The sequence below is a fragment of the Melanaphis sacchari genome, unplaced genomic scaffold, assembly GCF_002803265.2.
Source record: "Melanaphis sacchari strain LSU unplaced genomic scaffold, SCAv2.0 Contig72_pilon_pilon, whole genome shotgun sequence".
In the NCBI taxonomy this organism is placed as follows: Eukaryota; Metazoa; Arthropoda; class Insecta; order Hemiptera; family Aphididae; genus Melanaphis; species Melanaphis sacchari.
Window position 1 is genome coordinate 1,494,508 of NW_020271519.1, and position 21,445 is coordinate 1,515,952.

Below are 21,445 nucleotides of genomic sequence, written 5' to 3' on the forward strand. Positions count from 1 at the left end.
TGCTTGAGGGGGCTGCATCCGCATCGATGTCTCGTCGAGAGAACGTCACCAAGCGGGCGCATACAAATGACCTGGCACCTCATCCGGCCTGACCTTTGGGCGTGTCGTGACGCAGCGCTGCGTTTGTTAAGACCGACGGCATTCGTCTCGAGCAGCTGCAGATGCAGCTTCGGCGGCACCGCACCGTTTTCTCGGCGTACACGGCGCAACACACCTGTGGCGATTACGGTGGCGACGGTGAAATTTCGGCGGCAATTTCACGGTGGCGGCGACGGATTCGCTGGACAGCGGCGCACGCAGGCGGACGCGAATAAAACACCGACCTGCCAGAGCGGTGTCGCGCATACTATTATTGTATTATCATCGTGGTCACGCATCATCATCATCGTATTATTGCTATCGTTATTGCGTTGCCGTCGCGCCGCAGCGGCGCATACGACCCAAAATAAATTCCGTGTATACCAGGTCAGTCCGTCGTCATCGGTCGCGCCCTAACCACGTTTGGACGTTCCACTAAGTCCCCGCGCGCGGTATCAGCACCGAGTCGAAACTGGGCCCGAAGGAACGGACGCATGACATACCGGTTTCCTCCGCCATTGCGCGTTGCACTGCAGTTTTCCGTTTTCGGCGTATAGGACATGACCGCCCGAGGACAGTAGAGCACCAACCGCGGTGCGATTTCCTCACCAAGTAATAACGTTCGCAACCGGCGACCGCGCGGCTAACAATTATTGTTACGCGGCACGGTGGTTATTATGGGCAGCAAATGCTGCAAAACCAGTCGTCCACGTACAGCAGCGCCAACGCGACCATCAAGTCGTTCTCGTCGTACAACTCTTCGATCGTCCGGTAAGTGCGAGGCCTTTGTTCGGGATATGCACCGGTTCGGTATCCCCCCCCCCCCGCTATTCTGTCCGATCGGCAGAAACGACAGCGTACTCGGCTTCTTCGTTGTTTTTTTCGAAAGGAGAAGGAGAGGGCGTGTGATCGTTTTGCTATCCTATCAGACCGAGGATTACAACGAACTAAAATGTAAAAATATTAAAAACATGAATTGGTTTTTTAACAATCGATCACTTGAAAATCAGAGGATAGAGAAAGTCAAAGAGGAGATTTAACGCCTTCATTCACGCCGACGTGAACACACCCCTGACCAGAAATGCATTGACTTGGAGTTTACTTTTGCAAGACATAAACTATTGATATTGTAGATATTCATCATAGACACAAATTAACTATCTGTCTGTCCTAAATACGCATATCGAGTGTACGAATAACAATATCATCGTATATCTACATAACATATCGTATTTTACAATATTTAGTTTTGATTAAAAAAACTTGACAATCTAATTCAAAATTTCTCAAAAATATTTTCAACAAAAATCTAAAATTATTTGTTACACAAAAAAAAAATTATCCATAAAAACTCAAAATACATTAAATACCCATTAAAAAAAAAAAAAAAATCTTTTCTGCACAGGCCTTAAAAATTAATATATATATTATACATTAATATTGATATTTAGATTAAACTATAATAAATATTCAATTCAAAAGTTTTTAGTTTAATTTAAAATTTAAATAATTGTTAATTTTTTATAGATATTCTTTACATTTTACATCCCATAATATTTATTATGTGTTAATCTATCTGAAAATTATAATTAATAATATATATTATTTATTTTCTGTAGGCCTATCGATATAATTTTATAATTATACTAAACGATCAAGTTTTCAATACTGTAATCAATTTTAAACAATGTAATAATATAATGTCTATTGACAATTAATAAAACTCTGAATATAATAGAAGCTATAAAAATATTTAAATCATTAAATAAATGTTTTAAATTGTTAATTTTACTTGAAACATACCTGATACAAGGCCAAAATGTCTCCTAGTTCTTATACTTACTCTATTACTAAAGTTTGCAGTGAATTTTACGTGATTCTTGGCAATAATAATAGCAACATTTAAGATTAGGTATATTTCAATCAATAAAATGTCACAGAAAGGTTATTTAAGTAATCTGAAAAATTCTACCATATCTTAAATTTTCTATCGATTACTATGAAGGTCTTAATAAAATCTACAGAACAATATTATGAAAACTTAATAATTAATATTGCTCAGTGATAAAATCATAGTATTACGAACACGGATCACTAACACCTACATTATAGAGGTATAGAGGTTTGAAAAATATGTTAAAAAACATTTCATAACACCATAGATTATAGAATAGAATCTATTATATTCGTATAATCAGTGATAATACGAATATCGCAGTTTATATGACTTAAATAATAAAATTATGGTAATAAATAATTTTTTTATAAACATTAGCTACCTAGGTATATACATATACATTATTATCTCCAGAAAATTCTATGTTCAATGATTATAAATTTATTATTCCTATGTATTTAAAATATGTGTTAGATTTGCATATTATTCTAAAAATAAATACACAGTGTATAATGTATTTACGTAGTGTATTTTACTATTGTACAATTCGTCAATACATAATGTACCTATATGACCAAAGTTTGTTGACATTCTTAAATACGAAAGTATTTTCTCCGGTTGTGCTATGTAATTTGGAGGGATTACAATATATTTTTTTTAATAATTAGACACTTCTATAGGACTTGGCTCTCGTCCACGTCTTTATTTTTTTTTAGACAACAATGATGACCTCATCTCAGTGTCGATCTACATTATTTATATGATAGTGTACAATATTTATTACAAAACTAAGCCATTAAATAAGTTAACTTAGACGTTATTAAGTACCTAATAAAGTTAAAATACCCATAATCAGCAGAATATATTGTTTTTTTTTTTTTTTTATGTTAGTAAAAAAAACTTTTAAATTATATGTAAGGAAATCATTTATTTTTTAATCTACTACAATAGCATATAAAATTAGATATTATTATCTATGCATAGACAGTATACACTATACAGTAGGTTTAAAGAAAAAATTTTTTATTCTCTTTAGAATAAACTATACAATAATTTTTTTTTTTTTTTTGTCAAATGAATGCACCGACAAACGTAGTTACAGTGTGAAACATTTTGCGTGTAAGTACCCAAAACACGTCAGCATATTATTTGGTATTCACCATCATTATTGTCACATCTCTCTACTCTATATGTGTCATTAAACATTCTTTGCAGTTCACACATAGTTAGTGGTACGTTACGGAAGTGAAATACATCTGATATTAACAGAGATGTTTTGTGCTACACATTGGAGGTATATCATAATAATAATATTATTTAATATACCGGTTTGAACTTAACTCAAGTTGGGGAAAAACAGTTATTAAATATTGAATATATCATAATATATTGTTGATTAGGTACACATCATGCTAGTACAGTTATAAAAATATACGGTATTGCGTTTTTTTTTTTTTAATTATAAATAAGTACCTACTATATTCCATTAAGTTTTAAGTTTTAAATTGACATTTAAAATAAAATATACTTCTTGTATAATATTAGCTTGATTTTCATCTTTCGTCATAGGACTCTCAATTATTGCAATATTAATAATATTATTAGGTACCCAACAATTTTTGTTCAATTTGATTATTTTCAAATTTTAATATATTTAACTGTTTCTCAAGGTTAGCTAACTTTATTTCTATTTGTGAAAACTTTTTATTAATGATTTTAACAAATTCTGATATTATGTTCAATTTTTTTTAATGAAGTTAAAAGACACGCAATTTTCTAATATGCATATTTTAGAAAGTATTTTGAATATATCATCTCTAATCAATAATATATTTATATCTTCGTAACTAGAAAAGTTACGTCTTTTTTACGACTAGTAAGGTTCTTTTCATTTTTATTAATAAAAATGTGTGACTCACATATCCAGGAATACTTTTCAGATTACGTCGTGAAATTTCCAGCACATTCCGTATGATATTTTCCATTACAACTTATACAAAAAAATTTATTTTTAGTAGGAAACACAGATAAACTACACTTATCACATATCCTAGACATGATAAAGACGATAACTTATTATTTAGTATAGATAACATACAATCATATTATCCACTATGAGAGTCAGATCGGAATCATGGCGAAGTATTAAGCATAAAGTGTTTGCCAATTAATTAGCGACCAATTGTTATTGTTTCTTTAATTACAATCATTTTGACTTCTTTATAGAGTTATTAAGAATACATAAATATTTTCATCTGTTCAATGGAAAAAAAAAAACGTGTGACGAGATTGTGACGAATTAAGTCAAAGAGCTTGCAAACGGTAAAATGCCAATATGTTATAGTATAGTTTTAAAATTCGAGAGAAATCGCTGGCTATTAACAAAAATAATAATACTATGACAAAAACAACCAACAAAAATTCTACGATCGAATGATTACTAGATAATTTTTTTTTACAGTCGTTAAGTCGTTAGTTATAGTCGTGATACAGTTCGAAACTTTAGATACGCCGAAAAAAAAAATGAAGAACTTTTAGCAAATTCTTGAACATCTTTGTGAGTCGTTCCACGAGGCGCGCCCGTAAACAGAACAAATCCAAAAAAGAACAGACATCGACCGAGGATCAAGGACCGATAGAATTTGTTAAGGCGAGTAGATACGCAGATAAACTAAGTGAAATGGATGTGAATACCAGCAACGGTGTCTGCGTCACGGATAGATTGTGTCAAACGGAAGAGGTGGACGACAGCGGCGAGTTATAAAGCGACGACAACGACATGATTGTAACAACCCAAAAAATGTTAAAACGATGAGAAAAAGAGAAAAAGAAAGAAAGAAAGAAATTTGGGTTTTTAAAGTTTAAGTATATTTTAAAACAAAAGCACAGGCGCGTAAGGCGCCGACACGACGGAAACGACACGATGTTGTACGACGGGGGAGGGGGCTTATCGGACGGTATGTCGACCGATACAATGCCAGAATAACTCTTACCGTTGCCCCACTGACCGAGTCACAAACCGTCCGATAAGTGTGCTCTGGGAGACCGCCTTTCCTACTTTGCGTAAGTTATGCGATGGGAAGTCCGGAAGGACGGAAAATGGCAATTATACGCGGAAGACGCTCAATACTCGCAGGTGAACAACGGGGACGGCTCGCAAACAGCGGTCACAGGCCGGCCACAGTTACGTGAGATCTTCAGAGCTGCAGTGGCGAGTGGCAGCAACGAGGATGGCCACGACGACGGTCAACCCGCGGTTAGGTTTCAATGTATACCGTTCGGTGTGCGCCCGGCCAGTTTTTGGTGACGGCGGCCAACGAACGGCATGTACAGCCGTTCGCGGTGCGTTTAGATGCGCGCGGGGCGTTCACGGCGGTCGCGTCCACCGTGCAGCACGCGTGTGTCGCGCAACGGCCGCTATTCGCGGACTACCCCGGCACCTGGACCGGCCGTGCCGCCGCTGACCACCAGACACCGTCGACTGACCGTCCGCAGCCGTCCACCAACCGCCCAAAGCCGTTCGACGACCACCAGTTTTTTGTCGGGCACATATTGCCGTCCACGGCGTCTGAGGATTTGGGACGGCGTTGAATGTCCGCGTCAAAAGCGGCGTTGACCGGACCGGTAAACGAACCGAAGTAAACTACGGTCTTATCACATTCAATGGGCCCGAGGGCGTCAATGCCGCTCTTGCCGGAACACCGATCACGCCGATCGACGGCAATCAGGTCGACGCTAACAGGCCCGAACGCCGGTGCATTCTAATACCTCATCCTTCGTCCTCCGGCCACCGCCGTTAGATACGGGTAATTTATAGCTTATAAATTGAAATGATTGAGGTATTAATATAACTATTATTTTATGAGTAGCTGACGATGAAAAATCGGTAGGCATAAGAGAATATCCACTTTCCAACTTGAAAACATCTCAACATTCAACGACCGGAGACGAAAACACTCAATGGCTCATACGCTGCAATGACACTCGTAAATACTAGACAGCGAGTTTCCAGGGCCAATATTTTGAAGAACGATTCCAGCGGTAAACGTACGCAAGGAACGACGATCGACCCGGCGAAGTAACGGCCCGAACGGAGCGACAATCGACGACAAAGACGCCGTTTAGTTGATAGAATTTATCAACTACTGCTGACGCACCTCTGACAACAACGAGCAGCCGACTACTAGCGACCTTACACGCGGTTGTCACCGTCCTTTGCCACCGGTTACGCAGTGTCTCTATCGATCTACCGTTGCGATTTACCATAAAAAAAGTCCTTCTTAGGATTATATGAACAAAGTCCGGCACCCAACTGGGGTATCATTCAGGCGTTTACTCTGAGCCGCTAACCTGACCACGACTTACATAAGACCGCGGAAAGGTATTGTGGACTCATCCCTGTTGTAAACAATTATATAATAAGTGTCCCACATATAGTATCATAGTCGCGCCTTTACAGGTACGACACCGTCCGTCGTAGCTCGGCCAATCACGCGGTCCGGATTAAATTTACTCTCCACACATTATTATATTATGTTAATCAATTTATGATATTAAAAAATAAACGTTTTACGTGATACCATAAATTGGCATTATAAATCATTCATATAAAGGTAGGTCGCCGAATACCGGCGTACCGTATCATATTATTATTGCAGACATATATTTTTATATTGCAGTACTTAAAATTACAAAAATAATTAATAACTTAAACACAATGAAATATTAAAAAAAATATATTTATAATAATAGAACTTAAGTATAGTACCTATAATCAGTATTTTTTTTCTGAATAATACTAAATATAAATTTATAAATTGAATGGAAAGTTCGTCATAAGTTGTTTAATGTTCATAAACCAACTAAAAAAAGGTAAGCAAGTGGATATCAATTTGCTGTATATTATAAGTGGATTACTGTATTAGGTATGTTTAACTTGAATTCTCAAATCCACAAATTCGTACAATTCTATTAGATGCGAATGGTATAATAATCGTGCAGTAGGTATGTAACATTTAAACGGAAAATTTCACAAATTTTAGATGCGAAAAATAAAGTTTTAATTTTAAATAAATATACTATTAGGCATTTAAAAAAAAAAAATACTTTATTTTGTATATTATAATCCTCATTTGTATTTATATACTATATTATAGTATAATAAAATACGTACAAATATATACGTTTACATGCATAAATAATTATAATAATATATTATAACCACAATAGGTTTCATTCAAGGATTGTATTCATATAATTATTTTTTAAGACTTATTTGGTACTTACACCTATAAGTTATTGCTAAAATATAATTGATTTATATAACTTACAGGTACTTTTGTATTAACTATATTTTTGGAATAAGATGAAATATTAAAAAAATAATTTACTAATTGATCATAAATTCATAATATGAAGCAACGTGCTTATAATTTATTCATATAAAATGTATTTGTAAATAGAACTTATATTTTTGAATAATATATAGCAAGACAAATAACAGTTAAGATTAAATATTCTTATTAGATAAAAACTTACTATAATTACTTACAATAGCATTTATTTTCGATTTAATTAAACTTTTTAATTAATTTACTTTAGAATTAATCATAAAATATTTATGTAGACAACTACCAACATCAAATTATTACTATTTTTATAAAGATGTATTGAAATATATTCTATAATGCTTATGATATTAAAAATAATTAATGATTTTAAAACAATTTAAAAATTATCACTTAATCAAAAAATTCATAAAAGTATACATTTTGTTGACATTCTATTCACAAATTAATGACAAAATTATTTCACGTTGGTGCTTTAGTATTTATAGTAACACTAAACTACAGAAATAAATTTATAATGTTGCCAATTTTTGACATTCAAATATTTAATGTCATAATAACAAAATGAAACCAATAAGTTATTTTTACTGATATTTAATTAGGTAGATACCATTGTTTTAAGAATTTTAGCTAAAATAAAAAAATAGATAAATGTATTAAATAATTTAAAACCGTTTATTAAATAGGTATTTAAATATTTTATAATATGAATTATGATAAACATAGGTTCAAACTCATTATTGCATACAAAATGTTTCATTAAAACGAATTCGCAAAATATATATTATATATTTAAAATTGTTTTTTAATGAATTTTGTTTTAAAAATAATATACATTACCTACAGTAGTCATGCCTATATCAATTCAATTTGTATGCTTCGTTCAAATTTATTACATTTTTGCAAAATTTTTTTTTTCACCTAAAATCATTTAAATTTTACAACGTAAAATACTTAATTTAATACTTAGTATTAAATGTAATACTTTGTATATAGAGTTTAAATTTTTTTACTTTTGTCTTTTGATTGTTAGGCAAAATATGATAATATGTTTGGACCATTTTTATATGTATCTACATATCTACATGAGAAATTATGTACTTTTAAAAAGTTTTAAGTTTTAACTAATTAATTTTTTTTTTTTATATTGTGAATCATGCATAAAAATACAACTATGCATATATGCATATCATAAAAAAATAAAAAAGGCATTTTAACACATTTTAATAATTCATAATTCCATAAATCATAACGAATACATTTTTATTTTTAAGCATACCAATGCATTACAGACAATTAATATGAACGTATTCAAATCAGAAATATACTTACAATTATGGGCATCTCAGTATTTCCTTACATTATATCTTAGATATTGCTGTCGATTTTTTATCAAGTGTTATAATATATCTTAACCTCTACAGCCTTCATATATGATTTTTTTCTCCTAAAATATGTACCTTCAAACTGCTTATTGTAAAAAACATCATAGCCATAAGAAAAATATAAAAAAATAATCTAAACTTCTCTTAAAATTTAATCTAAGTATAGTTTAATTAATAATAAAATAAAATAGAAATATAATATTTCAATAATTACATTTATATATATATATATATAATATACTATGGAAAAATAGAAATATATGTTATTGAAAAAGTATTAAAGAGTATTATAGAGTAGATGATGATGTTAATGCAAATAAAATAGGAAAATTCATCAGTAGCGCGCCATCTGTCCAGTAAAATACAATTTAAAAAAAAATCCTTATCAAAGATGGGTAAAACAAAATATAAAAAGCAGTAGCCCAACCAATTATATAAAAATTATAAGCAAAAAAAATAGATTTCTTTCTTATGAATTTGTTTATTTGAACAAAATGATTAGAAGCAATAAGAAATGTGATATTTTAGAGCGTATTGAACTATTGATTTTACAAAAATTAAAACGGTTTTTCTGGTCGAATTTTGGTCAAACGACTATTATTCTAAAAATATTATTGATACGCAAATTATTATAATTCAATAATGCATGTTTCATATTATATTACACTACTACACTGTGTATGACCTAGATATGTGAATTAATGAATTATTAAATACTTATTCATAATGTTTTTATCAGATTGATAATCTACGAAGACGCCTCGTTATAAAATGTATCTCTATCGCACAAACTGTATGTAACATAAACTATAAAGCATATAATGGTCAAAATTAGCGTAGTGCTATTGGCTATTGCTTATTGATTTTATATTTGTTTGTTCAAAAATAATTAATTATATTGAATGCTCGGCTATAAGCCTATAAAGCTACAATGAAACGTCTTACAATGGCCACTGAAATTTTATGTTCAAAAAATGTCTGATGTTGTAACATTAAATCTGATAGTTGAACGACTGTTGAATGCCGATTTTATATACATAATTTTTGACAATGAAATATGATTCTCTTTGCCATATTAATATATTATAATTTATGAGTTTTAAATAATTCTGGAACTATACCTAAACTACAAATCTTATCTAGTCTTATTAAATTTCCACTTGAAAAATAATTTTTATAAGTCACATATCAATATCGTTAATTTTTTAATATTTTGATGGATATATATTTATAAATTTGCATTTTACCTAGAAACGTAGTGTTATACTAAAAGCCAGAAAACAAAATTGATTTTGAAAGAATTAAATTATCATAATAAAATAAATAGAAATACAACAAAGGAAGAACAACCAAATTTAATGTCGTAAGCCTGTATCACAGACACATAATATTAAAAAAAAAAAAAATAGTTTTTACATTAATAATTAATAACTATGTATTATTTATTAATGATTATTGTGTTATAAATTTAGTCTATACTCGTATATTTTATATTTTATGCTTATTTTTTTTAAAAAATTGTTTTTTTTTTTTTAAATTATAACATATTATTAACATTAATAATTACAATAATGTGGCCTAATACCCTTTTAAAAATGTATGTTTTATCCGTGGCCCAATAAAATGTAAAAAAATATTAAACACAAAGCAGGTAAATAAAATGTAGCCCAGTTGGCAATATTATCAACCTGCAGTAACGCGAGATTCGTTTTATTCGATTCCTTATGATTTTTTTCCATGCAATAAAATTATTATTTTCGGCGGTAAACAACGTTATTTTTATCGCATATATTTTAATATTAATATGAATACGCACATAGGTGTGTTTCCCCACGCATTGAACAGTTGATCTAATCTATTCCGTTCCACAAACTTCAGATGTCTGCGTATCCGATCTATATTTATAAGGATAATAATTAAGCAAGTCGTATAATACCTATAATCCATGATTTATTGTTTATTTGTGTGTACATAATGTATATAAATATATATATATTATAATGGGCTTCCTTTGGAAACCAGAATATTTTTTTTTTTTTGGCTGACAACATCGACAGCTCAGCAATAAATATAGCGGTGGGAATAAAATCGAAAGACGAACCTAACCTTTAACGAGTAACGGACTATATATAGGATTCGTGCCAGCCCATTATTATCGACGACGTAATCCAAAAGTATGAGAGAAAAAATCAACAAAGCTTTAATGGACCAAAATATAATTCTATTTTTAAAAGGTTTAATTAAGCCTCCAAGCTCCAGGAACACAATATAGTGATCTATATTATTGAGATTATCATTTATAGTATTGTAAAAAAAAATAAAATTTATTCTGAATTTAAATTATGTTACACTTTGAGTTTAAAATTTATGATAAATATCGAACACGAACATCGATTATAAGGCATCAATAATAGTTTCATACTTTTTGTTACATTTTCCCCATACTTTGGAACGGTTTTATTAAGAAACATTTCCACAGAAAGAAATAACTTTGTATACTTTACAAAAAATTTTTGAGCACTCCTTTTGCTCTTTAAAATGATGATAGTAATAAAAATCAAATTCAATAGTTATTAGGTGATTATAATACAGCAACCGAATATTCTTAAAACCTGTCTAAGCAGTAGTGGGGAGTTTGTGTCATCATTACGGCGGTCATCAGATGCTCTATAGATAGTGCACCAGTCCAACCCTACTAAATCGATCCAAAACATTGAAGTATACAATTTTATTATAATCGCAATTATTACCGTGCGCGCTTATATAATAATAATAATAATTTATTGGCATTGTTTTTTTTTTAATCTTATTTTATCATTTGGACGCGAAAATCCACCGTCATGTAAAAACCGAAACGTCTGTTTGTCGTGCGCGCCGACTCTAAATTTAAGCACAAAACATCCTTGAGCAAACTATGGAAATCGACGATTTAAAAATAAATGACCCGCTAGCGGACATGCCTAAGTTTCTCGTGTTTTACATTATAATATTATCGCCTATCGTTTCATCAGACGTTGCTTTCTACCGTTTTACTTATTTCGTGTTAACATTATAAAACCTGAATTTTCGACAACTATCATCAAATTATATTACAGGTAGCTTATCAACTTTTTTTTTGTTTTTTTTTTTTTTAGTTCATCTATTTACCTACGGTAAGAACTCTTCTGTATATCAAACTTTTAAACCGTAAGGACAACGCACACGTCAATATTTTTAATAAAGGAGACGATACGTTCTAGGTAATATTATCAGCGTTTAGTCGTCCCTAATATTGGTCATCGGATACACAAATTGCGCCACTATAACTGATGATTATTTTTATTACATTTTTAGTTTTTATAATTTAATCAAAGTACACTGGTTTTAGATGGACAAGAATTACTTTCAGTGCGTATTTTATTACGTTTAAGTGCATATTAAAACATGAAATGTTGTAAAATATATGAAAGTGAAAATTTCTTATTCTACTGTGACAGTTATAAATACCGTTATCATAGAACTTTAAATAATAATATTCAACGCTGAAATCAATATTGAAGCAAGGACTCACTATATCAGTGATATACCAATGGCTACAATAGTTGTGTAAGGAAAATAATGCTTTTGCTTCGGAGGAATATTCGTTCAGTCTTTCAATGTCTTCGGGACATAATTTGAATGGAAAACAGGATGTCTGAACGCAATATTCATTTGCAGTATGAATAGTGCCATGTTACGGGTACGCGACGTACCTGAGGATTCGTGTCCGTCTCCGCCAGTCGTCTATTCCTTATTTTCAGTTCTTGTCCGCATCGACATGATGTATTTATATTATTATCACGACCGGTTCGCGTTCGCACTCGCGAACCCGGAATAATCGACGACGGCGACGATTTTCCGGTGTTCGATGTTTGATCAATATTAGGTATTAATTATTATAGTAATTATCGTTTGGCAAACAGTGGAAGTACGTGTACGCGCACACGGGTTTTCGGACCGAATCTCTATACGCGCGTGAGAGTACGTCCACGCCCGTCGAGTGCGAAACCGCGTAGAGGGGATCGGTTTTACATGCGCAGTTTCCACAGCGATATTGCTTGCGATTTGTATCACGCAGTTGGGCTATTTTAAAGTTTTTGTTGTAGTTTATTTTTTATTTCACTTTTTTCGTTTCGGGGTTTTTTTTTTAACGAATTTTATTTTGACAACTTCCTTTCATTTATACGAGGCGTATACATCATGTTACGCGCGTTTGCCAATATTTTTTCTCTTACCACCTTTCACCGTTTTGCCCACATACGTACGTACGTAATTATAATTATTATCATTATTATCATTATTGCTACAAGTTATGTTAAACACTCTCACGCATTAAAAGACACAATATTTTTGTTTATTACGGATTGAGTAAGGGAAAAGATTTAATTTTTCGGTGTGTAAATATAATTAAAAGTTGACTTGAAAACGAATTGCATGTTAATATTCAACGTCTCGAACGCTTAGGATATAAAATATTATTTTTTATTTGGTTCATAATGTTTTATAACGTTCAGTATAAAATATAACAATTTCCTAACATTAACAATATTTTTTTCATAATTCTCATAAAGTGTAAAAAGTAAAAATAATAATTAACAATAAAATAATATAAATATTGAGATTAAACATGTTTAAATTTTAAACATTATGGACATATAGCATATTATGGAACGTTGTCTTTTTCCATATAGCACTTATCAGAGCCGTGTGTATATCTCGGCCTATGAAAGTTCAAAGTTCAATGTATATATATATTTATATATATACAAAAATCAACATAAAATCAAATCCTGTCCCAGATTTGTGTCTTGAAGAATCTGAATAACAAAAAACCAAAAACCGGTACGGACAATTTCTCGTCCTTACACATGTATAGCCAATAGCCGAACAAGGCCAATGACAGGTTGCCGAATATCTTCAAATACGGAATCGCGTTGGGCTCGGGCACATTCGGCTGATGTAGCACAACGGCCGACAGCCATTCTATGGACGTCGCCGGATTTTCAATGACTTCCGGTTGTTCGGACATTGTAGCCAATGAAAAATCACCGGTATCGTCAAAGTATTCATCATTCGCACAATCTTCGTCGATGTCGTTGTCGTTATCGTCTTCATAGTTGTCTCGCAACCCAGCTTCAAATGTAACGACTGGTTCGTCACAATTTTCTATGGCAGCAGCCATTTTCAACTGTTCGAAGTCCAAATATGTTTTGGCTGCAGGTTTCCTACTCACTCCACTGTACTGTTCTACAATGTCACCGTAATGTCTAACCGCAATCATTTCGGCGGCAGCAGTGGCATCAGAGTCAGTGCAACAGTCAGAGTTGTCTTCGGTACCAGTATCGGCAGTAGTGACTGGAATTTGAATCGTATCTCCTCCGTTACTGGCTGCACAGACATTTTTCGAATCTCGCATCGGAGACTTCTTCCGAGACACGTGGTCATCATATTTATCACGGTCAGGCCCGTTTGATTGTTTGCTTAAAAACGGTGGTATGAAAATCTTCTTTAGCACAGACTTGGGGCTACAATCGTTCATCTCCGTGACTGTAATGACTGGAAGCGTCTGTCTGATACCACTACCAATGCCAAGTTCCCTTTTCGGTATTTCGGGTGGTACGATACCGGTTGTATCTGACGATAATCTAAACTTCACCATGTCTGTATTCTCAGACACAGCATAATTTTCCTTGTAGAATGGATTTGGTAACATTACGTACTTGGGGATCCCGTCTCTTGGTCTATAAGTACTATCCACTAGTGTCTCTATCGTGGTTATCTCAGCTGTGTCCGATTTGTTCTCGTCCGGTCGAGAGTATTCATTGCTATCAACCGACCCATTAGAATAATTTAATGAGTCTTGAGACATCGAGTCAGACTGTTCCGACGTCTCTTCTGCGGACTGCGGTGTTGACTTCGTCAGCGACAGTCTTCGATCGAAATTTTCAGAACTTTTGGTAGCCGAAGTCGATGGTTCTTCGTCGACATTTTCTACCCGTTGGGCAGGTGATTTTGATCGTTCCTTGTCCGATAGTTTCTGATCTGACATGTAATCATCGTCATAATATACTGTTGAAAAGAAGGCGCTCGACGTATTGTGTTCTAACGCTCGTTTTCCACTTCCAAAGTTGGTAAACTTTTCTTCCGACCTGTCTGACATACTATAATCATCGTCTGATTCTACTGACATTTCAGATTCTACACCAGATAACGAAGTAGACTGTTCCGTTTCGTCATCGTCAATTGTTTCTTTAATGTTTTCTGAGATTTCTTCTTCTATACTGTTCGCTAATGACATAAAACTACTTGCATTTAATTTTTTAGAAATATCGATGACACTATGAACTGAATCTGAATCACTAAAAATTGATTTTTCTTCGGAACCATCATTTGATCTTCTAGTGATAGGCGATCGCCTTAAACTATTTTTCCTATCCATAGCATAAATCGCAATTTTTTGAGCTTCGGATGACAAATTTTCATTTTCTGAATAACCATTGAACCTATTTAAGTTCCGTTCATAGAGAAGTTCACTAGAACTGTAAGAGTTCCTTATCTGTTCTTCAAAACCTTCAAACTCTGCGCCTAATTCTGGAGATGATAATGAAATGGGTGGAGCTGACCCTCGTTCGAAATTTAATTGTGAAAGAGAGTCTGTTGAATTTCCTAAAAAAAAATACATATAATTTCAATGAGTATAATATTACAATATTATAATATTGATAATTTATGTCATATGCATACTTTTTATTTTACAATTCATTGATTTTGTTTGAGAGTTCATTAAATCTTCATTACTTATCCTACCATTATTTGTCTTTAACCCAGGAGGTAAACCCCAATGGTCCTTTTGTTCAATTGGTTGTTGAAATGTCTCAATAGATTTGTCTAAAAAACTAAAAGATTTATAAATATCCACCTCTGAGTTATTTAAATCAGTCTTTGACTTTTTTTTCCGTCTCTTTGGTACAGGAGGCGAAACCTCATCTACGCTTAATTTCCTCGCTTTAGACAACGGTTCCGGAGATTTCGATTTACGACCAAAATTTTCTAACATTTCCGTTTCTTGAATTTTTATTAACTTTTCTTCATCTTCGAACAAAAGAGGTACTTTGTCAACTGGCTTGTATATACTGTATAAAAAATGCACGAATATAAAATAATATTCCTTCTAGTTACATTATATTTTGCTTATAACATATAAAATGTTAATTTACCCTCGTTTGATATCTGGTAAGAATATTGGTTCAGAAACTTCGCTCGGTAGACTCATACCATATGGATTTTCTGCTTTTACTCGAAATCTGTACTCTGAACCTTCGAGTAAATCGTCAAGATCTGCTGTAAGTTGTCTACTGGTTGACGCTTTTAACCACATATCCCATCCAACCTGAGAACCATAGTGTTAATTATTAAAATATGATTAATTGAACAAGTTTAACATCATATTACTCTATTATACTCAATTATATAATTTCCAATTTTACAGCCTCCGTCATCTTCTGGTGGCTTCCAGGAGAGTGTTACAGATTTACCTGACGTTTTTGATACATGCACTTTACCTGGCTGTGAAGGTCTATCTAAAAATAAAATAAAACTCAAAATTAAAATTATTAGTTTAATATTATTTTATACTATTTTGTTCAATAAACGTTTTACATACCCGTTACAGTAACCAAAAATGAAGCCATATGTTCACCCAACGGGTTTACTGCTTGAATTTGATAGCACCCTCTATCTGATCTCTTAACACATGCTAATTTTAAAGCGGCATATTTATCTGTATGAATTACTTCAAACCTATAATTTCATAAATATGTTTTGTGATTACATGATTATAGTTAAAATTCAATATTATTAGATATTATATTTTTTTAATTGTCAATATTAGTATTTGTTGTATTGAAATCGGTAAAAATGTATATTAAAATAAAAATATATGAATTGAATAACTTCAGATACTTTAAGTTACCCTTCATCAGCCCATTTAATTTTAACAAACCGTAAAATTATCAAAAATATATAATGTGTACTGTTCATATAATTTTTTTAAATTTAAAATATTTTTTTATTATTTTTTATAAATTATATAATATATGCAATCTGTAAAACTATATTTACAATAAGAATATGAGCTATGAATAAAAAATAATAAATATTGCATGCGAAAATAAGTAACCCAGCAGTTACATTAAAATTAATTTCAATTATATATTCAAATATAGTTACTATTTATTTATGGACGGTGAGAAAATGTTTAATTGTATCTTCAAACATCTATGTCACAAATTATTAACTTAAACAGTTTAAAATTAATTTTACCTATCACCACCCCGTATTTCTTCGCCATCGTGAATCCAAGTAACTTGTGGTAACGGGCGCCCGGAAACTGATACTTTTAATCTCATTGGTTCATTTTGTTCTAAGAGTAAGCCATCTTCATAGTCTTGTGGTAAACGAACCATGGGTGGTGCTAAAAAAACAATTTCACGTTCAAACGATTATTATCATCACAATGTCACACACCTATTGTGTCATCACACTTAATTTTATTATTTAGTATATTATAATTATCCTAAAATTTACTGTAATGATTTTATAATTATTGTTAATGAATTAATTGATTAGTCGTTCAGCTATGGTTTATATTTTGTATGACAAAACATCTTTTTCTATAATGATGGACAGTAGTTATACTGAATCTATTCAGTAGTCCTAATGCATTTATTCCCATTACCTTCGAGTCTCAATCTAGCCTTAGTTATAGCGTGACCAGCTCTGTTTGTAGCTGAACATTTTATTTCTCCTTCGTCCGAATACTCAGCCTGATGGATGTATAATGTACTCATGCCATTATCAGTGTTCACCCTTTGTCGTCTATTGCTGAACAGTTCAAATCCATCTTTGTACCAACTGATTTTCGGCGTCGGCGTGCCCTCAAACTCCACTTCGAATTTTACCTTAATACGTGCTCCATTAATATGTGTCGAGTACAAAATATTATAATTTACTATGACATACTGGTGAATAATTAAAACAATTCATCTATTCATATAATTATAAAATGTATTATATGAGTTGGTCTTATTTTTAGGGTTCATAACAGATGTAAATAGACAGATTACTAAATAATGCAATTATATGCACTTTTGAGAGAGAGTGGATGTAAATAATTAATGTTACATAAAAGCTTAATTTAAATATTATAATAATTGACGACTACTTATATGAGTAGAAAATATGTAAATAAGAGCAGTGAGAACATTTTTTTTACATACCAAATAAATAGGTATGTGTAAAAATGTGTGTTAACTGCATATGCTCTCAAAATTCCTTGTGTGCCACTGGTATACAATAGATAAATTCTAAATAAATTCTAGACATTCTATTAATCATATCTGAAGAAAATCAAGTAATAATTTGAGATTGATACAATTGAAAATTAACATTTAAGTATTATTTAAAACATAAATTAGGTATGTTCTAATGCACTTAAATCAAATTAAAGCACGTTGAATACATGGCAACAATTTAAAAATACTATTTATATTTCACAGGTAAAATGTCGTACTCGAGCAAAATGTATTTGAATTAAAGAAGTTTCTAAAAATATTTTTTTATAAGAATTTTCAGGGTATAACAATATAAGAACTACCTAATATAATCAATTTATGTAATAACTTTGATTAAATATTTAATATTATTATAATAATTATTTATTTATTTATTTATTTTTTATATAAATAATATCTAATTTAACAACAATTATTGCATAGTTATTTATATTAGCAGATCTTTAGGGAAGACGGTTTTTTAGAAAGATCGAAATATTATAAAGTTCACAGACCTGATCGTTTTCTAACGCTACGCGGTCTTCTATTCCACAAACGAAAACCGGTGCCACGACTGCCGTCCTGTGAACAGTCATCGTGACCGGATCTGAAACGATGCTCGGTGGCGATTGTCCGAATGCGTTGATGGCTTTTACTCTGAATTGATAACGCCATCCTGGTTCGAGGCCACTCAACGTCAACTGATTGTGTAGAACTTTTCCCGGCGTGGCTTTGACCCAATGAGGCGAAATGGTCCGACGATGCTCGACAATATATCCTAAAAATCAGTAAAAATCATATTATTAACAACCTATAATATAGAATCAGTATGATAACGAAATATGTGTCTCTATGAATTATATTTGAAATTTTATCACTGGGCACAACTAGCACAAATAATATAACACTATATTTTGGTCATTTACTCCGTAACAATGTTATCTGCCGATGAATAAAAATTCAGATATATCTCATCTATCGATACACACCAACTAAGCACAATAAAGGTTCATTTTAAATACTACTGGCGAAATATCTATTGAGTTTCTTTACTAAAAATGTAACATTAATATATTGTATCATGAATGTGTTTCTAAAAAAAAAGTGCACAACCAATAGACAATTATTATAATACAGTTATAAAGTAATGAAATTATGACTAATGGCTTATAACGATTTTATATTTTTATAAAATGTTATATTTTAGTATTTATTTGTGTATTATTTATATATTTAAGTAATACTACTCAAAAAATAAAATATATGTGATCCACAGCCAAAAATATGACTTTCAAGTATATGTAATAGGACTTGTATGATATTTATAAAAAAATGAACACGTAATAAAAATTAACAAAACATTTATAGTCTATAATATATATTTACAGTAATAAAACTGTGTATTATATAATTTTTAAATTATTAATCATGTGAAATTTTTTTAGTAAATCTTCACCCATTTATATACCTACTTAACATTTAATGTAATTTTTACCATGTAATCTATGAATATATATTACAAATAAAATTGTTTGATGCATATAATTAATATGTGTTTATCGAATCAATCTTTACTCCTGTACATTCTACATTTAATAATATAAATAAATATATAGTAATAATTTACCTAAATTAACATCACAAAATTGAATATACTCTATTAAGGATTTAAAAACAAATTGATTTATCTATCTATAAATTGTATAATTCATAATCAAACCGAAAATAAACTATTTTGATTTTATTGATTCATAATATAATATTTAAACCTTATGCCTACTTAAATGTTTAACTATCTTGGTTTAGCATTTATACCATAAAAACGATTTATATCTTCATTTATTTTATATATTATATTATATAAATACATTTTGAAATATTAGGTACGTATTTTGACACCGTTTTATTTTTATTATTATTTATTAATTATTAATTCTATGTTAAAGATATCGGCAAGGGTTAATGACACGTGTACAACACTAAGTTATTATTAATAGAAATTCCAGTAAAACGTTACACATAATACGTTTCATCCTACATTTTGGCACCGGAGAATATAAATTTCATGTGAATGAACTTTCTCGCTATTTATTTTGTAATCATAATTTTTTTTGTAGGTTCTGTAAAGTGTCTTATTAAAATATCATAGTAAAATTTTTTAAATGTGATTTGAATAATAAAAAAATATTTCGTATATTACGGTTGTGGAAAAATGTCATGCCTTTGAAGCACAGCTATAGTGTTTTGAAGATGTACGGTAGGTAACAATAAAGAATGTCGAATCTAGATTACACTAAATTTATCAAACATCGCGATGTTCAGTAAGACAAAATAAAGTATATGTACATATTGTACATACATAGGTACATTTTAAGTTATATTAGAGTGATATCGTGTTGTGCAATTTTACCTGTGATTTTCGAACCGCAGTCGCGAGCCGGTGGTTTCCACTTGACTGTTATCACATCCGGTTCGTCCGCCGGATCTGCGACCACAAGGTACGGTTTTCCTGGCGCGGATGGCGGGCCTGCAACAAAACGTACACATGTGTACAGACGAAAAGAACAAAAACATCGTGTACTAAAATCACATCTTTTGTGTTAACTATAGATCCGGATAGTGTTAAGGCGCGGTGTCGTGGGCGTACGTTAAAATATTATGTTTGAACATAATTTAACAAGGACATTTACATGCGTAGGATATATCATTATAATATTATACGTAGGTGAAAAGTATACCGGAAGTGAATCTCTCAGAAGACGATGACGACGACAGATGGTCTCGCGAACTAGCCGCACCATTGTACTGCAATTTATGCAGTTTGCCGTGCGACGAAGACGAATTGCCCATGGTGCACTGCCATCCAAAGTGTTCCGTGGAGCCGGTCTGATCGGACGCACGCGGAGACGGATACGCGGAACGAACTTGCGCAATACAATAGAATAAAACAATATTATTATAATACGACAAAATTATCGGCGAAGAATATTGTACACGGTTTGCGGTATCTGGTATACTATTCTTGTGTAATTATATTGTGTGTGTATAATCGCCGTTTGGTCGGTCACGAGAGCGGCGTGCGACGGTTCGGAAGTCTGACATACGAATATTAACAAAAATAGAACGTACACACAGCTGCTGTCGGGTCTAGCCGGTGCCCGTGGACCTGCTGCGCACTGTACGTTTTTCACACTCGACCAACGCAGCGGTACAGGCGTCAGGCGTCGTTTTTTTACACGTTATGATTATTATTATTATCATCACTATTTTATCATAATTATTTATTATTATTATTATTATTGGTATTAAATCATTTGTATTATATGATTATTTTAGTATTACTATTGTTATGATTATTATTGCTATAATAAATACCGTGGTGTGACG

General features: G+C 31.8%; 2 protein-coding genes across 3 annotated transcripts in view; both read right to left on the reverse strand.

The window, feature by feature from the left end:
* Positions 1–12,820, reverse strand: part of LOC112600845 — a 106,450-nt gene extending 93,630 nt beyond the window's left edge. Inside the window, exon 1 of the mRNA XM_025348166.1 lies at positions 12,440–12,820. The gene's annotated coding sequence lies outside the window, so the exon portion shown is untranslated. The remainder of the gene's footprint in view (positions 1–12,439) is intronic.
* Positions 12,821–13,315: 495 nt separating this feature from the next.
* LOC112600846 (muscle M-line assembly protein unc-89) lies at positions 13,316–21,293 on the reverse strand. Of its 2 annotated transcripts, XM_025348168.1 has the most exons (10): positions 20,797–21,293; positions 20,469–20,585; positions 18,574–18,836; positions 17,464–17,686; positions 17,049–17,199; positions 16,390–16,526; positions 16,179–16,306; positions 15,944–16,116; positions 15,471–15,859; positions 13,316–15,392 (listed from the first exon to the last, which is right to left on the reverse strand). In XM_025348168.1, exons 1-10 carry the CDS (start codon positions 20,906–20,908, stop codon positions 13,510–13,512), a joined length of 3,576 nt encoding a protein of 1,191 aa, XP_025203953.1. In that variant the 5' UTR covers positions 20,909–21,293; the 3' UTR covers positions 13,316–13,509. The 2 variants fall into 2 exon arrangements, with proteins under 2 accessions (XP_025203953.1, XP_025203954.1); XM_025348169.1 differs by lacking the exons at positions 17,464–17,686; positions 20,469–20,585; positions 20,797–21,293 and having other exon boundaries at positions 18,574–18,829.
* Between the last annotated feature and the right edge of the window lie 152 nt (positions 21,294–21,445).

What these genes read in the sequence shown, in the direction of transcription:
- LOC112600846 (XM_025348168.1), bottom strand. Translation starts at nt 20,908, where the DNA reads ATGGGCAATTCGTCTTCGTCGCACGGCAAACTGCATAAATTGCAGTAC. An exon ending in ATTTTTGGTTACTGTAACGG is followed by an intron (nt 16,307 to 16,389) that starts GTATGTAAAACG and finishes TTTTATTTTTAG; the next exon opens with ATAGACCTTCACAGCCAGGT. An exon ending in ATATAATTGAGTATAATAGA is followed by an intron (nt 16,117 to 16,178) that starts GTAATATGATGT and finishes TATGGTTCTCAG; the next exon opens with GTTGGATGGGATATGTGGTT.